Consider the following 26129-nt stretch of genomic DNA (forward strand, 5'->3'; position numbering starts at 1 on the left):
TGTCAGCCAGGGGAGGGGGTGTTTGGCACCTCCTCATCCCCAGATAGGCTTTGAGGTATAGCTCAGCCTTTTAAGCCCCACACTTTGAGCCACTGAGGGTCCTGTGCCAGCTCTCAGTGCTCAGCTGGAGAGCCCTTCCAGCTCCAGGCAGCTCTGGGGGGTTTGGATCTCTCTCAGTCTGGGGGTGTGAAACAGTGGGTTTGGAAGAGCAGGTAATTTGTCACGCAGGTACCTGCTGTCATTACCTGCTGCAGGGGACTTGTGGAGCAGAAGCTCCATTTTCCTTTGGAGAGGTGAGTCAGGGATGCTGGAACAGGCTCTGGGTACTGCTGAGCCAGGGATCACCAGGGATCGGGACAGGAGCTGGGTAGAACCATGTAGGTCTGATCATGGAATCATAGAATGGTTTGGGGTGGAAGGGATTTAAAGCTCATCCCATTCCACCACCTGCTGTGGGCAGGGACACCTTCCACTCTTCCAGTCTGCTCCAAGCCCCTACCAGCCTGGCCTTGGACACTTCCAGGGATCCAGGGGCAGCCACAGCTTCTCTGGGCACCCTGTGCCAGGGCCTGACCACCCTCCCAGAGAAGGATTCCTTCCTCACATCTCCTCTGACCTGATCTCTTCAGTTTTGTCCCATTATCCCAAGTTTTGGGTTTTCTTTTTCCTTATAGCATCTCTCTAAAGGAATGGACTGAGCAGGGAGGGGTTTGTGCCCCCAGCACCCTCAGTCAGTGCTGCCTCGAGGATCTCACGTTTGCTCTTTGTGGGGCTGTTTTGAAGTCGAGGAGCTGACAAGGTAGGCACATCTGGGGCTGGCAAACCTCTGATCTTGTTCTTGCATCCAGTCAAAAATCAGAGAGGTGACTTATCCTGAGAGATTTAGGCTGGAATCAGAATGTTTTCCTTGTGAGCCCCGCAGAAATGAAAGGTTTCTGACAGGGAGGCTGGTTCCATCTCAACTGAAGTTCAAAGCACTGAGTGGGAGTTGTGCATACTGCGAGCCCTGTAAATATAGGATCCCTGCTTGTGCTTTGACAGCTTATTTCTTATATCCTAAAGGAATGTCACCCGCTTCCCAGGAACCCATTTTGCCTAAGTTGGAACACCTGGAATAGATATGACAGTGAATGGCAGCATTGTAATAAGTTACAAGTGGCTTTTTGATGTGGGCACTGGAGAGCCTGTGCCAAAATGGCAGGAAATTTTCTGGCATGGGCTTGGGGAAAGCTTGGAAGGGAAAATCCTGCAGCTGTGTCCATCCCTGGAAGTGTCCCAGGTCAGGCTGGGTGGGGCTTGGAGCATCCTGGGATAGTGGCAGGTGTCCTTGCCCATGGAAGAGGGTGGAATGGGATGGACTTTAAGGTCCTTCCCACCCAAACCACACTGGGATTCTGGGATTCAATCAGCTGTATGTCAGCTGAGTGGTGTGGTTGGAAAAAGGCCGTGTGATTCCCTGGGCTGTATCTGTGTGTGGTCCTGGTCTGTGCTGGAATTTACCCTATACCAGTGATCATAAAATGCACTTTGGAAGGGAAGGTTTTATTCCCCTGCTCCATTTCCCTAAGCTCATGGACAGAAATCATAATTTTATTTCTTTCTTTTTGAACCTGCCCTCTCTCCAGCCCATGCCCTTGTTCCTGGGTGAAGCCCATCTGTGTTTTGGTGCTTCTCCTGTGGCCAGCTTGAAATCCAAAGGTCATTCAGACACACTGATCATCACTTCAAGCATTTTGTTTGATCGAGTCAGGTGAAAAAGTTTGATTTATCACAGGTTTATGGGGAGAAAAACGCTGCAAGATGTTGCTGCTCTTGGCTTTGGCTGAGCCTGTTGGGTTTAAGGCTTGTGGTTTTAAGGACCTGGTTCATGGCAACATTTGAAAAAGCTGCTGGGTGCTCTGCAGTAATAAAAAAGACAGAAAATGAGTAATTTTCAGGTAATTTGAGGGCTGGTTTAATTGTTTCTTCACTTTTCCATGTGTTTTGAGGTCAGAGAACCCATTGCTGCCCAGAGCTCTGGGTATCACTGACACAGGGTCTCTGAAGTGGCAGCAGCCACTGTCCCCTGAACATCCAGGAGTTCCTCAACTGGGTGTAATTGCCTGTAATTAGCTGAGCTAAAATTAATCAGGGACAAAAAAGGGATTTTTTTTGTCTTTCTGTGTCTACCTATTACTTTCTAAGGCTGTTTTAGGTTTAAACACAGCAATTAAAAGAGTAATAATTCAAATTTTTTGGTTGATGAAGATGAAAATAAATAAAGAAAATGCTGCTAATGTTATTAATTAAATCAGCATTTATTGCAATAAAGAAGTCATTGTCTTGTTTGATCAACTCGTCAGTGCATCAACCATGAGGAATCCACTTGGAATTTTGGCATTTTTATGTTCCACTCTTCAGAGCACAATGAAAAGAGAGGTATTCCATGGATTCCTTCACGCCAGTTTCATCACTGGTCTCATTTTCAGGGTTTTGCCCAAATACAGAGCAAATCCCTGTGGCTGGAGCTGGGATGGAGCTCCTGAACGTGGGGCAGAGCTGGAACCTGCAGGCTCCCTGGGTTGGGCTCTGTCTGTGCTCCCCTGGCAGGACACCAGCACTTGGGAGTTCCTTGGCAGGAATTCCTGGTGTTCCTGGCATGCCCATGCCCAGCAGAGGCAGAGCTGGGGTTTCTTTGCTTTGCAGACCTCAGGGAGGGATTTCCTGAGGAGTCAGGGACTGTGGAGATGCAGACCTGAATTTCTGTGTTGGTGTACCCTCCCAGGAGATTTTTCTCATTCCCTTTATTTATGGCCCCTGTCTCCCACACTGAGATTTCTCTCCTCGCTGGTCTCATCAATCCCTGGGAGTACATTCATCCATCTCATTTCAGGGGACAGCTTCTGTCTGTTACAAAATACTTCTTTATCTTTCCCCTGCAAGGGCAGCCATGCAGGTACCCACTTTTGTTTCCCACATGCTTCCACAGGATCCTTCACCACTTCAAATCCAGAGGAAAACGTGTATGAGACAGCAGGGAAGCAGTTTGATAGGGAGTGCAATAGGATGGCATTTAAAGTCCCTTCAAACCCAAACCATTCTGGAATTCTGTGATTCAAGGAAAACTCTTGGTTCTGTTTAAGAGGGGAAATAAAATACTTCCCAGGTCTGCATCTCCAGGTACAGTGCTGGGATGTGCTTGGCTCCAGAATTGGGAATTCCGGTCAAATTCCTTGAGCTCATTTCTTGGATACCCTGAAGAGTGACAAACAGCCTTAGAAAAAGAGAAGCTGGCTGGGTTTTATTGCAGACACTGCTTTTTTTCCTTTACCTCATGGGGCTGTTTGTCACCAGCCAAAGGAAGGAATGGAAGGGCTTGATTTGTGGGTGCCTCTTTGCCTGAATTCCCAATGGTTTTATTATCTCGGAAAAGTGAGAGGATGGAGAGGGAGGTGAGAGAATCCCTGCATGGTACAGGGAACGTCTCAGCCAGCCTGAGGCAGTTCCAGTGCTCACAAAATCCTTCAGGAAGATGAAACATGTGTTTTTTAATTCCTGCTTGTGACCAGACTGCTGGTTTGGAGTCTGAAAAACAATTTTCTGCTAGGCCAGGCTGGACGGGGCTTGGAGCAGCCTGGGATAGGGGAAGGTGTCCCATGGCAGGAGGTGGGATGCGGTGAGCTTTAAAGTCCCTTCCAACCCAAAATAATCCATTGAGTCCATGATTTTTCAGCTCTAATGGGAATAGAAGCCATGGAAAGGTTCTGACAGGTTTGGCCAAGGTTTGAGTCTTCTGCTGTATTCAGTTCCTTCTGTATTTAATACACAATTAAAAAAATTCCTCTTGTATCCATGAATTACAGGGGACAATCAGCCTTGTCATGCAGGGCTCTTAACTGGGGGGTTGGGATTTGTGAATTATTACTAATGTGTAGTTAACAAAATAAAGCAGAAATATGATTTTTTAAAATCAAAACTTCTCCTTTAGTCATATTTTGGAAGAAATTTAGGTCAAATAGCTTAGCTAGGAAACAGTCTGGGGTGCTCTGCAGTGGTCTTTGGTGCTCTAAGGTGGCAAAACCTTTCACAGCTGGGGATGGAGGATGAAATTTTGGCATTGTAGTAGATGAAGGTCCACTTCAGGCAGCAGAATAGCAAAACAGCCATTATGTATGCTCTCCTTTAATGTATATCCTGGTATTGATTACAACATATGCTCTGCACACACAATATTTACTGAGCTGGCAGCTTCTCCAAATGGGGCTTTGGAAAATTCTCCAAATGGGAAAGCAACAAAAATTAAAAACATATTTTAGCTGTCGTGTTGACTAAAACACACTTGATTGTCAAACAGAGGTAGGGTTTGCCAGAGAAAACCAGCCCAGGCTCTGAAGGTTGGTGCTTCCTGCCAGCAAAGTGCTCGTTCTGTAAAACTTGTGCTGCTGCTTTAGGAACAAGACAAAATATTCCCTCGGCTTTCAGAACTGCTTCACATCTATATTAGCAAGTTTTCCGCACAAGCTGTGTCTGCCCCTGGATCCCTGGAAGTGTCCAAGGCCGGGTTGGATGGGGCTTAGAGCATCTGGGATAGTGGAAGGGGTGGGAATAGCATGATTTTTAAGGGGTGATGGCACTGGATGGGTTTTGAGGTGCCTTCCAACCCAAACTGTTCCATGATTTTCTGATCCCCTTAACCTTCTTTTTTCTCTGACCTGGTTTGCTGCACTGAAAAAATCATCATGGGGCTTGCCCCAAAAGATCTGGAGATGTCAGTGGAGTGTTAGATGTCAGTAAAACCTGGAACTGGTGGAGGCTGCTGCCCCTGGTTCCTCATTGCTGTCAAGGCAGCCCTTGCTCACTTCAGTTCTTCCTGTGCTTCCCACTGGCAAACCCAGCAGGACTTCTGACAATGGAAAACCAGTAAAATAACAAAATGTGAGGGCTTAGGAATTTGTGTTTCATTAATAAGGGTGCAAAACGAACCCCCCAGTGAAGGGCTGCCTATGCAGGATTTCCTCATTTCCATCTGATTTGTGCAGCTCCAGCTCTGACTTTTAGGAATTGGCACACACAAATTGGGAAAGGTGAACTGGTAATTGTGGTTGTTAATGTGCCACTTAGATGTGTATCACTTCACAGCCACCCCGCCTTGGTTTTTACTTTTTTTTTTTTTTTTCCCGGTTAGGGAGAGCCATTGCACAGAATTTGTGTTTGATAAAAATGGTACTCCCTATTTTTTCTCCTTAAATCGTGATTTGTCATCAGCTGGAACAGGCAGAGCTCTTGGGGGTTTGAGAATTGCTCTGTGTGAGACTTGTGTCTCCTATTGCCCCTCATACTTCCAAGGATAACTCCTGCCTTTCAGGCTCTGTCATCAAAAATGTTCCTTGTGGTGATGTTTGCTGTGGCCGAATTTGGCAGAGCAGCTATTTTGCAAATCCCATTCTCATCCTTTCTCAGTTGGTGCTGGCACAGAGGTTCAAGTGTGTTGCAGACACACAATTCCCACCCTTGTGACTGTGGTGGGAATTACATCTCCATAAAACTGGGAAAAGAAACCAAAAACAAAACAACAAAGGAAAAGTTCAGTACACCTGCAGCTCCTCATACCCATTCCTCTGGCTGGGCAATTTGTACTGTGGTTTATTTGATGTGGTGGTGTTCAGTCAAGAATTCAATGTTCTTGGAGGTCTTTTCCAACCTTAATGGTAATTCCTTTGGAAAAATGCGGCACTGTCACTGTGTGGGCAGCAGTGGAAAGAAGGGCTCAAATGCAGCCATAGCTCTGTGTCACTGGTGGTTTGGTGCTGGCACTGGGCAGGCTTCAAACCCAAACCCTGCTCCAAACCTTTGTCCAAACCCTAACCCTGGCCCTTTCCCCCTCCTCCTCAGGGCCTGAATCATATTTTGTTGCTTTTCTGTCTCAGCAGCCCTTGTGTGTAAATGCTCCCAGACAGCAGAACCATGGCAGAGATCAACCTGCAGCCTAAACTTCCTTTTTCCTGCTGTTCCCTGAATAAGAAAGTGCAAAGCCTATTGGGATCCTTTCCTTAAGAGCAGCTTTTAACCAGAAGCCCCTTCACACTACACAAATTTGGCTTTGATTTTCACCCCCCCCCCCCCCCCCCACTATCAGCAGTGTTTTCAGTCCTGCAGTGCTGTTGCAGGGCTGTGGTGTGGGATTAGCTGGGGGATCAGTGACTCTCTAAGTGCCAGGTGAATCATGGCAAATTGGAGTGTGCCTGAAAAGCCGCGTTCCAGCTCTGAGCAGGGCTTGGAGAGTGCTGCATTAACCTCTGAGTGGTGGAGGGCAGTCTGGGAAAACAGCTCTCTATGTAGCCGTACTCTCTTCTTTAGTTGCTATAATAATTTCTCTCTGCTCCAGATAGGCTCTATGAATCAAAAAACTTGGTTATCCTGGTTACTCATTCATTATCCGAAGAGCTTGGCTCTGGGAGTTAAAGAATTTGGCACTGGTAGCTTTTAATATGAGAGCTGGGTGTAATTAGACCCATCACACTACAAGCAGGGGCCATGCCTGAGGCTGCAGGAAGGATCCCAAGCTCTCAGATCCATTCCTCTGGTATTTCCTCTGTATTTCTCCCAAAGTTTGTCTTGAGTGGAAGCTGCTGTACCTTCCAGTACCACATCCAACCTGGCCTATACACTTCCAGGGATCCAGTGGCAGCCATAGCTTCTTCTGGGCAACCTTCCCACCCTGACAGGGAAGGATTCTTTCCCAACTTCTCCAAATTTCTCCATGTCACTTGCTGTGGGGGCTGTCCTGTGCCCTCTTGTACACTTCTGAGCAAGAAACTTCTTGTTCCTCCCAGATGATGGGATGGCAGTGCCACATTTGTATCTGCTCCCATAAAACCTGGCTGGCTGGCTGTACTTGGATCTGACGAGTTTTTGTGGACGTGGGACTGAGTTTTCTCTGCTCAATTACCTGGGAAAAATAAATGTTAAGTGCTCATGCTCAATTAAACTGGGACAACAAACTGTTGGCAGAGTGCTGTTGAAGTTCTCAAGTCAAACACAAATCCCTGCCTTTGGGCTCTGGGTGGCCTCACCTGCAGGAAAAATCTTCTCTGCCCTGGTGCTGCCTCTGGCCAAAGCTGAAATCCAGGTTTCCTGTGTCCCAGTTTGACCCAAAATGCCACGATTCAGGTTGGGACACAAGTCCTGTGACTTCCCAGCAGGACAGTCCCCTACCAGCACACCAAGCAGGGTGGGAGACATAGCCTGGGATAGATCCAACAAGTCAATCCAGCTCTTAAATTTCTCTTCCTAAATGTCCCTGCCCATGCAGTCCCAGCCCTCTGGGACTTGCTGCTTCCATCTGCAGCTTTCCACCCTTTCCCATAGCCTAAGGGAGAATATCCACAGTGGGGCTGGACATGCTTAGCTCCTGCTCGGCAGATTTTGGGGTTGCATGGCCGATCCGTAAATTAAATCTCTGGGATGAACCAGGTCAGAAATGAACCAAACTCCCAGAATGATAGGCACATTTTGGGGTTGTATGTCCAATCTATGGGTTAAGTCTCTGGGATGAGCCAGGCTGATAAATGAACCCAAAACCTTGGGAGAAAAGGCAGGTGTAACAATTCCAGTAGGAAATGGGTTAAGTAAAAATCAGTGGTAGGTTACAACTCTAGTGGTAGGTTACAACTCTGCAGTATTGTTGCAACAAATTCAGGTGCTCTGAAGAGCTGCTTGTAGAGAGGACATGCAGGGACAAACTGTGAGTAAACAGTGTGTAAATAGTGAGTTAATGTGCTCCCCCCTGTCAGCAGCTTTGTGGCAACCCTCAGAAATGATCGGTAATAAATTGCTCTTAATTGGCTCCTAAATGTAAGGAAATCATCAGCCCTCGTTTGCTATTTTAAGTAATAAATTAGAAGTGTAACAGTGACCTTGATTCTATAAGCCATCCCTGCCCTTGGAGTTATGTGCTCAGCACAGATAAAAGACAGAAAATCAGGGTGGACTGGGATGAAGTTTGGCTCCTCGGAATGCATTGACGTTAACAAATCTTGGCTGAGCAGCTCCACGATCGAGAGAGGTAAAACAATCTGTGCCTGCTGCTGTGGAACTATTTGTTATTTTCCCCCTCAATGGGGTTCATGTTCCTGATGCTGATCAGGAGTTCGTAGCTCTTGTTCTGCAATGGAGTTTCAATTGCTTCCGAATTCTGTTCCTGTCAGTGTGTGTGGGGGAGATAAGAGTCCGTGGAGGCGGAGCAGTAAATCTTCCATGACTTCCTTTCCTACTGAAAGACCCTGGAAAAAAAGCAAATATTGGCATTTGTAACAAAATCTTCCAGGTTTCAAATTTTAATGCAAACTTAATTTTGTTATAAAACCTTCCAGACAACTCCTTGTTCGGCCTTTTGCTCCCTCAGCTCTTGCCTGTTCTTCCCTGAAGTGGAATTTAAGGGAATTGGATATATCCATGTGTGGCTTTTAATGGATTTAATTGCACAAAGGCAATTGCAATTGTGGGAAAAACAGAGCCACTGGAATCCAAGGAGAGGCCTTTCCTCCTTGCTGGGAAATAGGGATGGAACAGGTGCATCAAATTAAGCACATTATGCCTTTATTTCACAGCATTCCTGCTTTCCAAATTGCCCAGAAACACAATTATCCAACTAAGGAAAATATAGACAATGACATTTAATTTGGGTAAGCGTATAATGAACGCCTCAGAATTTTGCCTCTCATGCTTTTTAAACCTTCAAAGAAGAGCCTGGAACTGAGGATGTGGAATGGGGGAAAGGTTTTTCAGGTAAAGAGGGGAATTTATTGAGAAATTGTTGTGCCCTGTTACTTGTCTGCAAACCAGCGGTGTTTAGGATATGCCCAGAGTTCAGAGTCAGATTTTAAATTCCCAGTTTCCCGAGGCTGCTGTGTTCCACTGCCCACCCCTGCTCCTTCCCAGCTCCTCCTCTCTGGTACTTTGGGCACATCCAAACACTTTGAATGCAAAGCACAGCAAATGGGAGGGCCTCAGGTGTCCTGTGGGGTAAAGGATCCTCGGAGATTCTCCCATCACTTCTACCTCTGGAGAGATGGAAGAGGAGGAGAGAGACAGAAAAATGCTTTTTCTTTGTGATCCAAAATGAACCAAATAATGGAGATGGGCTGGCAGAGCTGGGGGTGTTCACCTGGAGAAGAGAAGGATCCAGGGAGAGCTCAGAGCCCCTTCCAGTGCCTAAAGGAATTCTAGGAGAGCTGGAGAGGGACTTGGGACAAGGGTAGAGTGCCAGAACACCAGGAATGGCTTCCCACTGCCAGAGGACAGGGATGGATGGGATATTGGGAAGGAATTGTTCCCTGGGAGGGTGGGCAAGCCCTGGCACAGGGTGCCCAGAGAAGCTGTGGCTGCCCCTGGATCCCTGGAAGTGCCCAAGGCCAGGTTGGACAGGGATTGGAGCAACCTGGGACAGTGGAAGGTGTCCCTGCCCATGGCAGGGGGTGGGAACAGGAGGATTTTTAAGATCCAACCCAAACCACTTTGAGATTCTGTGAAGATACAAAGGAATATTTCTGCTTCTTTTCCTCCTGTGAACTGCAGTGCTCCATTTATGATCTCCCCTGTGAGCAGCTGTTTGCCTCCTCCTTTGGGATAATCAACCTTTCCAGCACCGTTTGGGGGGTCAATGGACCCCACCCTGGGATACAGCCCGGATAGCCTGGGGTGTACTCTTTTATTTTCTCAGCAGGAGAAGGCCCCTGCCTCCATGGATGGATGGATGGATGAATGGATTGCTGGCAGTGCTGGCTCCCTGCTGGCGGAGCTCCAGAGTTTCTGGGGCTGAGGGTTCCATGGGCCAGGGACCTAGCAAATCCTGCCTTGTGACATTTCTCTGCTAGAATAAATCCCTGGGTTCCAGCAGCTCTGGCAGTCACTCACCTTTGCCTTCTGGAGCCCTTGGGATTTGATGAATCCCTTTCTCCCATCTTACAGTTTCCACAACAAGCTGCTCTGTGGGAGCAGGCAAAGAGGGAAGAAGAGGGATCTCAGCTCACACCTTATTTGTGAGCAGCAGGAGGGTGTCACCCTGAGGTGGTGTTTGATGGTGACATTGATGATGGTGGAGATTTGTTCCTGAGTGGTGACGTGAGAAGTGACCCTGTGACTGCTGAGCTGGGAAAGGGGCTCAGGCTGGAGAAAAGGAGGCTCAGGGGGGACCTTGTGGCTCTGCACAACTCCCTGACAGGAGGGGACAGCCAGGGGGGGTCGGGCTGTGCTCCAGGGAACAGGGACAGGACAAGGGGAAACAGCCTCAAGCTGTGCCAGGGGAGGCTCAGGTTGGACAGCAGGAGGAATTTCTCCATGGAAAGGGTGCTCAGGCCTTGGCAGGGGCTGCCCAGGGAGCTTTGGAGTGCCCATCCCTGGAGGTGTCCAAGGAAGGGCTGGACGTGGCACTCAGTGCTCTGGGCTGGGGACAAGGTGGGGATCCCAGCTTGGGCTCCATGAGCTGGGAGGGCTTTTCCAGCCTCAAGGATCCTGGGGTCCTGGTATTTTACACTCCAGCCTGCTCAGACTGGCATTTCTGGGTGTGTTTGTGGTTTGCATAACCTCCTCCTCCTGGGGCATGATTTTGCTGGACTATCCATACAGGTGCGTGTATTCTTTATTTTTCTCCTGCTGTTTTTCTTTCCTGTTTGAATCTTGCCATGTCAAAGTATCCAAAGTAATGTTTCCTCTCCAAATATAAATCTAAATCCACCAGGCAGGCTGGTAGACAGAGTGCTGGCAGGTAGGAGGACTACCTTCCCTTTACATGTGAAACCATCAAATATGTGGGGCTGTGCTTTTGAGTTCCCAAAGATGCCTGGAAGTGCCTGTTAGATGGGATGTTTTCCCTCCTCCCAGTGCAAGTGGGTAGTTAATGCAAGAAAGCAGCTTGTCTTCTTGGATAGGCTGGGCCTAAATCTTTAGTGCTTAATTGTACAATTTGTATCTGTTGTCACAGCCATCATTTGCTGTTCCCAGGCTTTCCATGAGGGATGAGAGAGATGAATCCTGGTGCTTTCTGCCATTGGCAAGGTAGATGCTGAGCAACACAATGAACGTGTCCTCCCTGTGGGACCTCAGAGGTTTATGGGATCTGTGCCTTGGGAGAGTGTTCTCTAGGTGATCCTTCCTTTAATCCTGATCTCTGGGATGGATTATCTGCCAAGGAATAATGAACCAGCCTTCAGCCCCGGTGACATCCCCTTTCCTCAGCAGCAGGTGGGCAGCCAGCATCCTTGGGAGAGCTGTTCCAGGCTCAGCTGGACCCTCAGGTAGGTCCTGGCACAGTCAGGTCCTCTGACAAGTGGCAGTCAGGCAGGTGGATTAAAAACTTTAATTTAGCAGGTGCAGATCCTGCCCCAGTCCCCGATGTGCTCGTGCCATGCATTTCCCTGTGGTGGCTGTGCTGCTCTTGTGGCTGGGGAAGGCTGGAGGGGACAGAGGGAGGCTGGAGGAGCAGCTGAGAGCTGAGAGGTTTGTTCTGTCAGCCAGCTCTGTCTCCTTGTTAATGGCTCAGCAGGACACGGCTGGCTCGGCTCAGACCTCGCCTTTTCAGCTGGCAGCACAACAAGCTCCCTCCCTGCAGCTCCTCTGGCACCGAGCCTGTCCTTACTGACAGTCAGAAAGTGGGAGCAGGAGCCATCCAGACCCGTGTCCTGCTCCGGGCACGGAGTCACTGTCCTGGCTTTTCCCTGTGGGAATTGTGAGATGTGTGATGCACCTCTCCCCATCCAGACTCCATCTGTGTGGTGCTGTGGGGGGTGGCAGGAGGAGCATTGGCAGCAGGTCAGGGAGGGATCCTGCCCCTGTGGCCAGCCCTGGAGGCACCTCTGGAGTGCTGTGTCCAGCTCTGGATCCTCAGCACAGCGGGGACAGGAGCTCCTGGAGCGGGGCCAGCGGAGGCTGCGGCGCTGAGGAAGGGCCTGGAGCATCTCGGTGCCCAGGAAAGGCTGAGGGAGCTGGGGCTGTCCAGCCTGGAGAGGAGCCCCAGCTGAGAGGGGCCCTCAGCCCTGGGTGTCCCTGTGTGCAGGGAGGGCTCCGAGCAGGGCCCGGGCTCTGCTGCGGGGGCCCAGCAATGGCACCAGAGCCACGGGCAGGGACTGAGCCCAGCAATTCCCCCTGCACAGGAGGCACAACTTCTTCCCTGGGCACTGCCCAGCCCTGAACAGATTGCCCACAGAGGCTCTGGGCTCTCCTCCCTGGCAGCAGGAGGGTTTCTGGTTGGTTACTCTTGGTTATAACCTGTTTTACCCAGCAAAAGTTCTCAACTGCGTGTGGGGCCTTTTACAGTCAAATTTGCCAAGGCCAAAGCTTAAGGATGGAGCAACAACTCATCAACTACAATAGTGCTATTTTTCATTTTCCATCTGCAAGGGGTAAATCGTGTTGGGGAGGTGATATTCAATCATGAGACCATCACTTGGAAAGGGGCTTGCTCATCCGGAGCATGATGAATTGATTTTTGGGGAGGACAGCTTTCTCCCATGGCTGAGTTTGGAGTATCCTCACAGGGTTTCACTTTGAGAGACTTTGTACCTCTTTGATGACAAATACAAAGCAGATTATCATCTGAATTTATGGATCTGCAGTGTTGTGCAAGTCACAGTTTCACTGTCCTTTAGTGTTTAATAGAATATTACGTGCTTGATATTAAAAACCTGTAGAAATGTCAGGGCAATTCCAGGTTGTAGAAGAAACGTGGTCACTTGGAGGAGTAAAAAAAAAGCTTTATGTAAACTGCATGATTGAAGTTAATATGTCGTCTTGGAAAAGAATTGGGAGCTGGTTCTTGAAAATACAGTGAAAAGGAGTAAATCACCTCCCTGAGAGAAGAAATCCATGTGAAAGTTCAGTGTTGGGACCCTCTTTGCTTTTTGTCCTCCTCCTCTCATCTCCCTCTGCACTCAGAGAGAAAAGAAGATAAAGGAGATGAGTTTTGTGGGTGGTTGTGTTTCTTTTCAGAAGTTCTCATCCATAACCTTTCCAGCTCTTTTGTGGATTGTTGTCCTTAAGTGATGTTCCCTTCTACAATTCCAGCCTTCAGTCTCCTGTGGACTTTGATTTTATAATTGTGAGCATTCACCCAGGCCCTGCTGCCCTGATGTGTTTAGCAGAGATTAATTAGGGATTGGTTCTTGCAGCTCTCCTGATTTTCACACCCAAAGCACTCTTTGAGCCCTGCTCATCCTGTCCTTCCTCTTCTCATGCCTTCTTAGGAAGGCGTGGTGGAGATTGTGAAAAGTTTAGCAAGGAGAGGAAGAAAAAAAGTTTGTGTGTGTTTGCATCCTTGCTGGGGACAAATTCCTGCTGGGCAGGGTGATGAAGCAGCTCTCCTATGGGGAAAGGCTGGGAGAGCTGGGGGTGTTCACCTGGAGAAGGCTCCAGGGAGAGATCAGAGCCCCTTCTAGAGCCTAAAGGAACTCTAGGAGAGCTGGAGAGGGACTGGGGACAAGGGATGGAGGGACAGGACATGGGAATGGCTTCCCACTGCCAGAGGGCATGGATGGATGGGATATTGGGATGGAATTGTTCCCTGGGAGTGTGGGGAGGCACCACAGGGTGCCCAGAGAAGCTGTGGATGTCCCTGGATCCCTGGCAGTGTCCAAGGCCAGGCTGGACACTGGGGCTTGGAGCAACCTGGGACACTGGAAGGTGTCTCTGCCCATGGCAGGGGTGACACTGGATGGGCTTTAAGGTCCCTTCCAAACCAGGACTGTGTTGGATTGTGGATTGATTTTGGGATTCAGCTTCTCAAGTGGTGTGAGGAAGCAGCCATTGTGGGAATGGAGGAGGCAGGCAGTATTCCAGCCCTGGGCTGCAAGTGTGAAAACAGGTTATTGGCATGTGAAAATAATTCTAAACAGGCCAAACCCGTTTCCCATCCAAACTCCAAACTCCTACCCTGATTTTGTTGGCCAGGGCACTGGTACTTGATAAATTTGGCTTTAATCTTTGGCCCTTGCACTTTTGATGTTCCAGGATTACTAGAACTTCCTGGCCTGCTGAGGAAAAGTCTCATCAGGGCACCTTGTCGCACGAAGCCACTGCCTGTGAGCTGAGAAATTTTTTGCAGGCAGATGATCAGATCTGGGTGCTTTTGTTTTCTGCACACCCAGAGAGAGCAATACCAGAATTTTTCCCCCCCTTTTCCACAGTGAAGACTGGTGACAGAGCTCAGAAGCAAATGGGACTTGTCACTCTGTATTCCCTCCATCATCAGAAGCTGATTTCTGGTGCTCTCTCATGTCGCAGACAGTAATAAATCACATTTTCTGAGCCCAGCCAACGTGCTGATTTGCAAACATGAAGTAGCAGCTCATAAGAGAATGCATTTCACATTTTTAGGGAGTAGACATTGCATTAACCTGGAGTGGTGCAAATTGCAGCGGCAGCAAATGAAATGAAGCTTTGCTACTTGAAAGTTCAGTGTAGACTTGATGTATGCAAAAGTAATTAAAACTCAATTTGTTGTGTTTTCAGAAGAGACTTCAAACACATTTGACAGAGAAATCACGTCCCTTTATATCACAAGGTGTTTCCAATCTTGTCATTTGCCCATTTGTCAGCTTGGATTTAGAATGAGAGCTCATACTTCCAAATAGTTTTTTGCTCAGGCACTGATCACCCAGCAAGACTCATAAGAATAAATAATTGTTCCTACCTGCATTTTCCAAGTGTATGCTCCCCAAGATTGTAATGAATGGGTCCAAACTTCCTCACAGCCCTTTGTCTTTTGTTTGAACAAATCAAAGAGCACCTGCTATGCTGATTTCCATCCCTAGGGATATCTAGTCCCAAAAATGCCACTTCCCCCTGCACAAGGGTTTCTTTTCGGAAGTGTCTTTTTGCTTCAGAAATTCTGAGCAGCCTCCTGGGCTGATGTATCCCTGACAGCACAGGGCAGGCTTTGCTGGGGTGTGTTTTACACACTGCTGTGGGGGTGGCACTGTTGGGTTTTCCAGAGAAGTGCAAAAGTGAAAAGCAGCTCTGGTGAAATCAATATTTGAAGGAGGATTTTTGTGTGCTCACAACTGGCCTGGTCCTGCCCTGCCTGAGGCAGGAATGAGATGATCTTTAAGGTCCCTTCCCACCCAAACTATCCTGGGATTCTCTGATTTAGTGTGGTTTAAGCCCTGGTTTCTTGCCTCAGAGCTGCCACCCTCATTCTCAGCTGATGGCGTTTGATTATCTGAACAAACAGCCACTGGATGATAAATTCTCCTTTTCACTCTCTCTCATAATCAAGACTTGATTTTACGTATTTGGTTTTTTCCCCCTTCTTCCTGTTTTTTATTCTTTGAATCAAATAACCTCCTACGGTTCATAGCACAGGTGTTTTTCTCCAAATTACTGATTCCCCAGCATTGTCCTAACCACTTCCACCATTCCCTTTCTCTGCTGTCTGGAGCGAGGTTTTCCCTATGTGGCCTCCAGGAAAACTCAGCTCCATATTTTAGCAAAGGCAAGACAGAACAATTCTGTTTCACCCAACCTGTCTCCCATCCTTTCCCTGTTTCCCAGTGAACTCTGGATTTTTGGAGTTCTGTGGAAGGAAACAGCCCTTGAAAAGCTCTGGGAGACACCTCAAAGAGCCATTTGTAGGACAAACAGAGAGGGAATTAGGGCAATAAAGGAGCAGAATCTTTTAAAGCAGTGAAATCATTATTACATAGGTGTCCTTGTTTCCATGTTGTGGTGGAGCCTGAACCCTCCAGGCATGTGAGGGTCTCCAAGGAATCCCTACTTTGTTTACTGCTGACACTTTTCTCATATTCCTGCTTCTCTTCTTGACTGTTCTGGATGCTTTATGATACAATTGGCATTTTTTAATAAAATTTGGGTTGAGCCGCTGATGTTACTTTCCCATCTCTTCCTAGAAGAAAACAACTCTGAACTGTCCTTTCCCCACAGGATGCTTTGGAGGTCTTAAATCAGAGTTAGGTGCAAAGTGGACTAAATATTGGGGTGGAATAAGGAAATCACAGGCATCCATCTCCCTGGAAAGCTACAGTATAAAATGGAAAGGGGAGTAGCTCCTGAGGGCTCTGCCTGCACCTTTCTTTCCCAGTGGAGAAGCTTAAATAGGGTTATTCACTGTGCTGTGAAGGTGGTTGGGAATCTGAGCAGAGCTCCTCTTGGAGGAGAATTATTTTTGTTAAATGGGAAAGGATTTGTTTTCCGAAGAAATCGTTCCCTTACTGCCTTCAGGGGAGAAAAAGCAGAGTGAAATTCTGAAGTGCCTGTTCTGTGAGGAGCACTTTGCTGTCAGAAACCTGTGAAGTTTTATTGACCAGCTATTCAAAACCCCTCGTGCCTGGACAAGGAATGAAAGCACCAAAGTGCTGCTGCTTCTGTGTAACTCGGAGCCGAGCTCATTGCAGGTGTCAGGTGAAAACACTGATTTAGTGAACATCTTCTCCTGCTGCATCCGAGTCACTCCAGTGAAAGCTCTGCCTGCCCAGCCTTCCCTGCCAGCTCCTTCAGCCTCATCCCAGGCGTTTATTTACTGGGAAAATGTGTAAAATAGGGGAGAGAGGAGCTGTGCTGTGAGAACATGAGACCTGGAATGGTAAATGTGGATTTGCATTCACTTGGAGTAGTGTGAGAGAAGGGTTTGGCTCTGTGTTCAAACACTGTGGGCTGGAAGGACCAAATAAATCCTAATCCCCAGGTGTCCCTCAGGTGGATTTACCAATCTTCTCATGTTATTTACCACAGGACGGAGTTGTGAGCACGTGCAACATCACTAAGGATGAAGTGGGCTTAAAAAGTATTATGACATTGGAGCATTTGGCTAAAATTTGGTTAAATAACCGCACCCCACACGGTCATTGTGGTGTGGCTTGAAGGAGGGAGAGACATACCTGGTTGTTGCAGAACCTCTCCTCCTTCAAGGACCTGGCTGGAGGCAGAGGCTGGAAAAGAGATTCAGGATTTGCCCTGAGGAGTTTTTGTGGGATTTCCTTGCAGAGCTGTTGATGTTAGGCACTGAGCTGAGGAATATGTTCCAGGCAGATTGATATGTGGGTGTGCACCTGCAGAACATTGTCAAATATTATGGGTGTGTAAATTTTAATCAATATTAATCTTTTATTTCTGTGAGTTGCAGCTTCTCTAGGAAGTGGATGTCTCAGGGTTTTTAAATATATCTGTTCTTTTATCGCTGCCTTTCAAGCACGTCATTATTCTGGGTGAAAAGGGAAAGAAGGGAATGGGTTTGTGCTGTTTTAAAGGATCTCAGCCTCTGGGTTTGGTCTGTTATCTTTTGATATGAGACTAGAGTGACTACATGTCCCAGTATCACTTACCAGTCACATATCAAAAGTGATTTTTCACTTAATTGAAGGACAAATTAAAACAGACTCCTCAGTTCCTCTGTTTTATTTGTTTCTATCTTCAACTTTTGGGGTTTTGGTTGTTGGGTTTTTTTTTTTTAACATTAGAATCATTAACATTTTGGTTAACATAGAATCATTTCGGTTGGAAAAGCCCTCCAAGACTGAGTCCAGCCATTAACCCAGCACTGCCAAGGCACCTCTAATCCATGTCCCAGATGCTACCATCCCCATGGCTTTTCAACACTTCCAGGGATGATGATTCCACCTCTTCCATCAGCCACTTTCAATGCCTGACCACCCTTCTTGTGAAGAAATATTTCCCAAAATCCAATTTCAGCCTTCCTTGGGGCAACTTAAAGCTGTTTTCTCTTGTGCTGAAATTCTTCCAAACGATTTTTAAAAGCCAGGAAATGGAAGTGAGAGCTCTGAAAAGCAAGGGAGGAGGTTTGCAACTGGGAAATAAATTTGGATGGCAGGATCTAACAGCTGTTTGAGGCAGGTGAGCAAAATATGTCTTTTCTCAGTGTATTCCACTGGGAACATCTCAGTGTTTTAGGGGGATAACTTTAACCAAGTGTCTTAGAAGGGCTGTGAAAATGAAACAAATCAGGGTTTTGTTCACAAAAGACTTTGAGTACCAAAAAAGGGTCAGTTTGCACTCATGGAATTGGAGCTGTAATTCCAGGTTAAGAGGTGCCGAATCAAAATTTGGGACAAACACTGCAGCTCCGCAGGGCAGGCTGTGTCCTTCCACAGAATGCTTGGGGGAAAAGCAGTTTGCATTTGGGTTTGTTTGCTTTTGAGATTGAAACTCCTTATTTATCAAGGTAAGAGTGAGGCAAATTAGACTGGCATACCCTGAGGGGTATTTGAGCTTTTCAGTATTTTATCCAGGGTGTATATGATACTCATCCCTTCTCTCTGATCACTTTTTGTTCACATCTGGGCTTCAGAAGGACTGGGATAAGGGAGTGTGTGTGAGGATAAGTTGCCAGCATCTCTCACTCTCTGCAGATCTTCTTGAATTTCAGCGTAACTCCCTGAGTTCCTCAAAAATCAAACTGAGCAAACCACGCCTTCTGTTGCTTTCCCCAAGGATCCCAGATTTCACTCTCCCTCCTTTTTTCAGCCTCCTGATGGATGAGTCAGGCAGAGCTGTTCATTTTCTGGGAGCTGTCCAGCTGATGGGGAGAGTGTGGGATCAGTGCTCATTCTGGGGTGACACAACCCTCTGTGTGCCTTTATGCTGAAGGAAATCTTACACCAGGCAAAATGCCTGCGAGTCACACACAAGAATCAAGGTTGTGCTGGAGTTCTGGAGGTCACCTCTCCATAACCCTGAGCAGGGATCTATACTGCAGTTGGAAAGATCTTGGAAAACCAGGATAAATATATGTCTGTGTATATATTTTTCAATGTTTTATATGGTTTTTGAGGATGTGCATCTCTCCTTGAGAGTGGGTCCAGTCCACCTGTAATAAAAAAATAGTAACCATCATCCTCATCATCTTAAGAGAAAAAAAAATCCAAACTCAGAAAGGAGGTGCCTGGAAAAACCCATTTATTTTGCTTTGGCTGCAGAGTTTTCTTGTGTAAGTCACAGAAGTAGATACTTAGGAGTGCCCATCCCTGTGCAGGTAGAACTTTTCTTCTGGGAGAATTAATTCCAATTAACTCCACTTCTCCTTTCAATGGGCATGTCAGGAATGGGGGAATTGGGCACAGCTTGGATTGGAAGATCCTGGAGGATTTTTTCCAACCTAAATGGCTCTGGGATCTCCACAGGCTGCCACTGTGGCTCTCAGAGCTCTGTGCCTTCCTCTCATCTGGCTTTTAGTCCCTACCTTTAAAGCCCAGGGGAAGTTTCTTTATCCTTTTTTCAGCTGCTCTCAGTTCTCCCAGCCCCTCTCTGCCCCCCGGCTGCTGTTACAGATTTCAGCAATCACCTTTCTTTCCATTCCCTGCTTTTCAAAATGCTCCTGCAGCCGGGGTGGAAACTGGGATGGAGTTCTGCTCTTATCTCCAGTAATCCTTTCTCTGGAGTGTGCCTTGATTTAAATCCAAGAGGTGTTACTGAAGTCACCGCTTCAGGCTGTACACATGGTGCATGTTGATTCATGGCTTCAAGCCCAGTTTCAAAACTATTTCTTAAAAGCCCGTGTTAAAAAGCAGTTTTAAGATGTCATTTTTTTAGTAGCAGGTCCCTGCTAGGGAGGTGGGGCCAGCTTGGTAAATACTTTTTGTTTTTGGGGGCACCTGGGCATGGGTTTGTGCTGGTGTCAGACTCTTCTAAATAAATTTTGGCACTGGAAATCCCTCCCCAGCAAGAGGATTTCCAGGGTCTGGTTTGGGGGACACTGTCCCAGTGACTTCCCCATTTCCATCACACTGGGACTGCCCCAGTTCCATCACACTGGGACTGGGACTGCCCCAGTTCCATCACACTGGGACTGCCTCCCCTAGAGGGTTTGAGAGGAGGTAAAATCAGTTTGTTCAACTCCAGATGCATTTGCTGAAGGGACTTGTAGTGTCACCAGTTACAGCTGGAGGTTTGAGAGTCAAAAATCAGGTCTTGCTTCATAGTCCTTCCTCTTGGGTTTTATCCAACAAGGGTAAAGCTCACTGGAGGGTTTTTGGGAATGGGATACGGATGAGGCTCTGCAGGGTCATCAGTCTGCAGGCTGCTCCATGTTCAGTTCCTTTCCATTTGCACAACTCTAAAAGGCTGAGCTTTAAACTCCTGCTGCAGGTGCCAGCTTAAAACAAAATAAGATTGGAAAACACTATCAGAATTTATTTGGCTTTTCCCAGGGAGATATCTGAGGAAAAATGCTACTTTCTGCATATTCAAAGTACTTTTGAAACAATTTGCAGTGGGAAAACAACTTGAAATCTGGAAAAATATGCATTATTTATTTTTCTTTCCTCACTGATATTGTAGTTATTCTGTCAGAACTTTCCTGAGTTTGAGTGAGGGAGAAACCTGTCAGGGCTTATATTTCCTGCATGCACAGGGGCTTGTCACTGTGTTGAAGGGTAACTTGTGCTTCATCTCAGGTGCCATTTTTGAAATATATTCAGCCTTATTCAGGAAAATCTGCAGATCCAAAGCGATATTTCCTAAAGAAAACTTTCTGCAAACAATCATTCCTCAGTTTTCAGAGCAGAGCTTGAATAGCATCCAGCAAATCAAGCTGCAGTCCAAGTGTGAAACAGGCACAGATGAAATCAAATATTGAATAGTCATTCATGAATCCTGCACCAAATTGAGGGAATCCTCCTGCCACCCTTCCTGGCATTTTTGGAGTTGTGGGATGAAATTTATATCCTAGGAATACATGAGCTTGTGCTGAACACTGCTTTTATTACATTCCTCATTTTCACTGGAAGTTCTCTATTTTGTATTTTTTGTATTTTTTATTTTGCAGTTTTCAACCTGGCATGGGAATGTGATGAATAATTAGTTCTTTCATGGGAGAGCCAGCCTTTTTTGTCTCTTTAAAGGTCCAGGACTTGAAGAGGGCCCAGTAATGTGAATAATACTAAAATCCATTGCTCTTATCCTTATTCGAAAGGCACTGCTGGGATAGGCAACTGAAAATAAGGAATTATTATGAAACAAACTGAAAATAAAGAATAAGACACCCTTTGGGTGTCTCCTGGGTATGGAGAAATACAAGGTAGGAATGTCTCTGGCTCATTCCTACTGTTAAAGCCTTTACTGGACTACAGAAGAAACTCTCTTATTGTACAGAAATCCACTTGGGGTTCTCAGATACTCCCTTGGATATTCTTGCAACTTTACAATTCAGATTTGTTTGGATTTGGGAGTTGTGGAAGAATTTGGCTTGAAGTAGCAGGTGTCCTTTCCTCTGTGACAGGAGGAAAAAGGGAGAGCTGATAATGCATTGCAAAAATTTAGTCTTTTATATAAATTACACACAGGCTGACAAGTTCCTCTGGTCAACTTAATCTGTTTTCTTCTGTGCCCAGAAAGAGAAAACGACTTTATTTATTGGTGGAAAAATTATCCTCCTGATTGAGAGAGTCACATGAGTGCCATTTACTTTGTCCTTCCATTCATTTGAGGGACATGGATGCAGTTCAGCCAGAGATTTCATGTTTCATTGGGTGTACTCAGAGTGACAAACCCCCTGATGTCCCCATCAAAACAAAACCTCAGTGCTTTGCTGGTGGTATTGTAGGGGACAAAATGGATCCTGCTTTGTTCTTAAGTGCTTCATTCATCTGTATTTTTCCTCTTCTGTGGTTAAAATGATCCCTGTTTAACTGGGCATCCTGGGAGGTTATTCAGGAATCTACCAGAGCACAGGCCCTGGCACAGGTTCACCATCCCTGGAAGTGTCCAAGGGCAGGTTTTGGATCACCCTGGGATAGTGGGAGGTGTCCCTGCCCATTTCAGGGGTGGCACTATATGAGCTTAAACATCCCTTCCAAACCATTCTATGATTTTCCATGTATAGATGATTTTCCAGGAATTATTTCCATGATTCCTGAAGCTGGGATGGAGATACACCAGGAGTAATTCAGTGTCAGCCTATTTTAAGAAAGCTGTGACCAAAAAAAAAAAAAAAAAACAAAACAAAAAAACCCAAACAAATCCCCTAAATCCTGACTTTAGTTTTAATATTGTAAATATCCCTCATTCTGAAGTGTAACACCTCGAACGAGGGGAAGATTCCCAGGGGGTGGGGCACAACCCCCATGAATAATTCCATGACTAATGTGGACCATTATCAGTTTGTGTTTCCAAACAAACACCAGTGTTAGCACATCTTCATCGGACCTCCGAGCAGCCACTTTGCAATTAAAACTTTAATTGCCCCACAATTAAATTTCCAACTACAGTGTAATTAGCACGAGGACTTTAATTTGGAAAAGTGAGCCTAAGGCTCAGGGATGTGTGCTGGGGACCAGGGCAGCAAGGGAAGCTGTTTCCACTTGGATTTCGTGGAATATCCCCAAGCATCGTTGTTGAAGTCCAACTCCTAGGAGTTTTTCTCCATAAGAAAAGCTTAATTTCATGAAGTTTTAGTGAACCTCCCAGAAATGTTGCAAAGCAACAGTGTGAGGTGAGGTGAGGCTCTGGCACAGGTTGCCCAAAGTGGCTGTGGCTGCCCCATCCTTGGAAGTGTCCAAGGATAAAGAACCAAGGGACTGAGACTTGGGGGGGAGTCTGCAGAACGCAAAATATTTTTGAGTTCTGCGTGGTTCAAGGGATTTTTGGAGGTATTTCTGTTGGGAGCAGGCTGGTAGCTTGTGGAGGCATTGATCTCTTTTATTGACCCTTAACTCTGGTCATGTTCTCATGTTCATCCTGGAAAGGGAATGGCTGGAGCCCTTGGAACTGGGGAGCTGAAGACACTGAGATTTTTACTTTAAGCTCTATTTGAAAAATCATATGCATTGCCCATTGCTATGGAATATCTTCTTACAGCTGACAGAAAAGTGCATTGCTTGTATGCCAGCTAAAACTCCCCAAAATCAGCTCAAGCTGTAAATTAACTATAATGCCGAATTCAATAATGCTCAATATTTAGACTGAAATGCAGCATTTTCTGATTTCTCCTACCCGGAGAGAAGCATCTCTTGCATTATTTAGTGTTTTTGTCTGATGGAGATGCCAAGGCAAGCTGCAGATGTATCTCCATTACTTGATCAATATTGTGTTGTATTTCATTTGGTTCCTGTATCTGGTTGATACAATCTGAAATGATACAGAACAATTTGTTTGCTCCATGGAAAACTGCACTGTATAGGCTGGCAGGTAGGAAAAGAAAATAGGAAAAAAAATCCTACAGCAGTCCTTTGACCTTTTAATTCCATGAGAGGTGAATTTTGCTCATGGTCTGGACATCTTGTGGTGAGGTGTTTAATGTTTCAGATTGCAAGAGCACATTAATTACCAATCCACAGAGCATAGTTTTATGTAGTCTTGCCAATACTGCAATATTGTGCTGGGAAATCTTCTCGATACTTTTAAAAGAAGTATTTTAATTTCAGCAGCAATATGTTTCTTGTGCTCCTCAACACTTGGGAATAACATGATCCCATCTCTGCATTACTGCTCAGAATTGTCCATCTTTCTTTGGAACCCATGAGCCAAAAGTTAGGTGCAGTCATTCCCTTTGCAGGTTTTTGTTGTAGAGCTTTATCCATCAGAGCTTTTTGCAGAAAAAGATGCTGAAACTCAATTCTATTTAACAAAAAATTATATTCTTCAAAATAACTTAGGAATCTCTGAAGTGTGTGAGACCAGTAAAGGTTGATATTGCTCATTCTTGAGATAAACACCTATTTTTGTGCTTCTTGTTAGATTGATACTTAATATGAAGAAATGAATCAATAAATTTTATGACTGTAAAAATAGTCATAAAAATTAACCTGTAATGAAGATATTTGGATCCCCCCCCAACCCTGTTTCTGTATTACAGAAAACACTGCCACCATTTTACACTTCCACAGCCCAGGTAACATTTAGGTCATAATATTTACGAAACAGCCACTTTCAGCTTGATAAACAGTCATATTTTCCAACCTAAAGGAGTCTGTGTTTCAATTCTCTGATTGTATTCCATGATCCCTGAAGCTATTTCCCAGTTTGGGGTGTCAGGGGAGGATTTTTAGTGGCTGCTAGGATTCGAAACCTTTGCTCTTTTTCCTCACCCTTCCTTTTTTTGGCAGGAATAATCCTGTGGCCCCCTCACATCTGTCCCCTTTTGTTTCCCTTCTCCTGGCTCTTATTTTTCAAATCTTGGTTTTCAGACCCTCCAATAGTTAAAACATTGGTAAATTCCAACCTCCCAGGTTGGTCCTGAGCTCCTTTCTTTCCATCCAACCTGGGATTTTAACCTGTCCTCACACATCCCTTCCCAGCATGGTGAAGGTAAACTGATAAATCAGATTTCCCCTCATAAAATGAGATATTCAGAAAGGCAAGGGGTGGAGAGATGAGAATTAAATAATATCCACGGGTCAGAGTAATTTTCTCTTCAATAATAGTTCTGTTATTCATGGATGAGTGTTCTCAGGGATTACTTTCTCAGAGAAAATGAGCAAAATTACACCACCGTTTTCATCTGTGGTGTTAAAGACCTAAATCTGTTCCTTTTTGGACACAAAAATTGGGGGATATTTTACCTGAAAGTGTAAGAGGTGAAACAAAGTTCACATTGAGTTTAGTGTACTGTAAGTATGTCCTGACTGTACAGATGCTCTATTAAAAAACACTCAAGTCCTGAAAGTTTCTGCATGCAACAGTTGTTTTTTAACCTTTTTCTGAGGATATGTGCTCTCCTTCATAATATCTCTATAATAATTTAATTAATAATTTAATTATTATAATAATCAATTAATTAATTATAATTTAATATAAATTAATATTTAATATTTTATGATAATAATTTAATTTCTTTTGAAGGAGTTGTAGGGCTCTGGTGTTTTTTGTTTGGAGTATGAATCCCAGGATAGTTTGGGATGGAAGAGACCTTAAAGCTCATCCTGTTCCACCCCATGCCATGGCCAAGGACACCTTTCACTATCCTTGGTTGCTCCAAGCCCCATCCAACCTGGCCTGTAATCAATTACATTTAAAAAGTTAAATCTAAAAAAACCATTAATCTTAATTTTAAAATGTCTGCATTTATTTAATTGCCCTTTCAAAAATGGTCTTTTTCTCTTTTTTTCTCACAGATGGGAAGGTTGAAGTAACAAAAGAGGGAGTGAAGCTCTGCACCATGGGACCTGGTAAAGTTTTTGGGGAGTTAGCCATCCTCTACAACTGCACCCGGACAGCTACTGTCAAAAGTAAGAGCATTTTGGATGTTTTTTTCTTCTCTTCACTTGCCAGTTGCAGCCTCTTTAAATGTCTCACTTTCTCAGTGAACTCAAGTCTTTAGGGCATGGATTTTTGTGTGGAATTTAGCCACTCTGTGTGAAGAAGATGCAGAGGAAATGCTTCGTTCAGTCACTCAGGTTGGTCCTAGCCCATGCAGAGGAGCCTGAAGGTTATACCACAGTTTTCCTTACAATTCCTGCTGAATCTCATGATGATTATTTTCTTACTGCTTAGAAGAACCTTTCTGACCTGTGTAAGTCTTCAAGGGAAACTCAGTAAGCCAAGCTTAGTTTTTGTTCAGGACAAGTCACTGTTTTCCCACTAAACTGATTAAAATAAATCAGGAAAAAAACAACCTCTGGATGGCACTTGACCCCCTGCTCTAAACTCCTCAGCACTTCTCGTGTTATCTGTTTTCTTTTATGAATGTTCTGGGCAAAGGTTTGGCTTGCACAATTAAGCAGAGGAAATAAATCACATTGTCATGTACAAGTTAAATAGGTTTTTGTTAAAATTCAGATGCAGAGTTGAGACCTGGGATAGGATATCACAGTCCTCCTTGATCTTGAAGACAAGAGTTTATGGTGGTGTCGGAGGCAGAGAGAGATTATAAATAGTTGTGTGGTTTTATGGTGCTGTGGGGGAGGAGTCAGAAGGGCACAGAGTAATCCAAACAAGAGGTACAAACTTGAATAATACAAACCAGTGGTATTTTTGTGCCAGAATAATGAGCCGTGTGAGTCCCTGCTCAGAAGAAAGTCTTTTCCAACTACCTAATTGTGCTTCAAAACGAGAGAAAGGAAAAGAACAAGTGGGCAGGAATGAGAAAGCAGGAAGAGATAAGTGGATTATTTTCTGCAGGATGTGCTGATCTCTGTAGGGCTGAAGGACATGACTGATGTTCTCTGTTCTCACCTGTGAAAACCTTGCCT

The 26129-nt window shown here is 45.6% G+C and overlaps 1 protein-coding gene across 2 annotated transcripts in view; it reads left to right on the forward strand.

The window, feature by feature from the left end:
* Window positions 1–26129, forward strand: part of PRKG1 (protein kinase cGMP-dependent 1) — a 361241-nt gene that overhangs the window by 132778 nt on the left and 202334 nt on the right. For both annotated transcript variants that reach the window (XM_062496175.1, XM_062496174.1), the window contains exon 3: window positions 25053–25166. In XM_062496175.1, coding sequence (XP_062352159.1) covers window positions 25053–25166 — 114 coding nt within the window. The remainder of the gene's footprint in view (window positions 1–25052; window positions 25167–26129) is intronic.

Source organism: Cinclus cinclus, chromosome 7, assembly GCF_963662255.1.
Source record: "Cinclus cinclus chromosome 7, bCinCin1.1, whole genome shotgun sequence".
Lineage (NCBI taxonomy): Eukaryota > Metazoa > Chordata > Aves > Passeriformes > Cinclidae > Cinclus > Cinclus cinclus.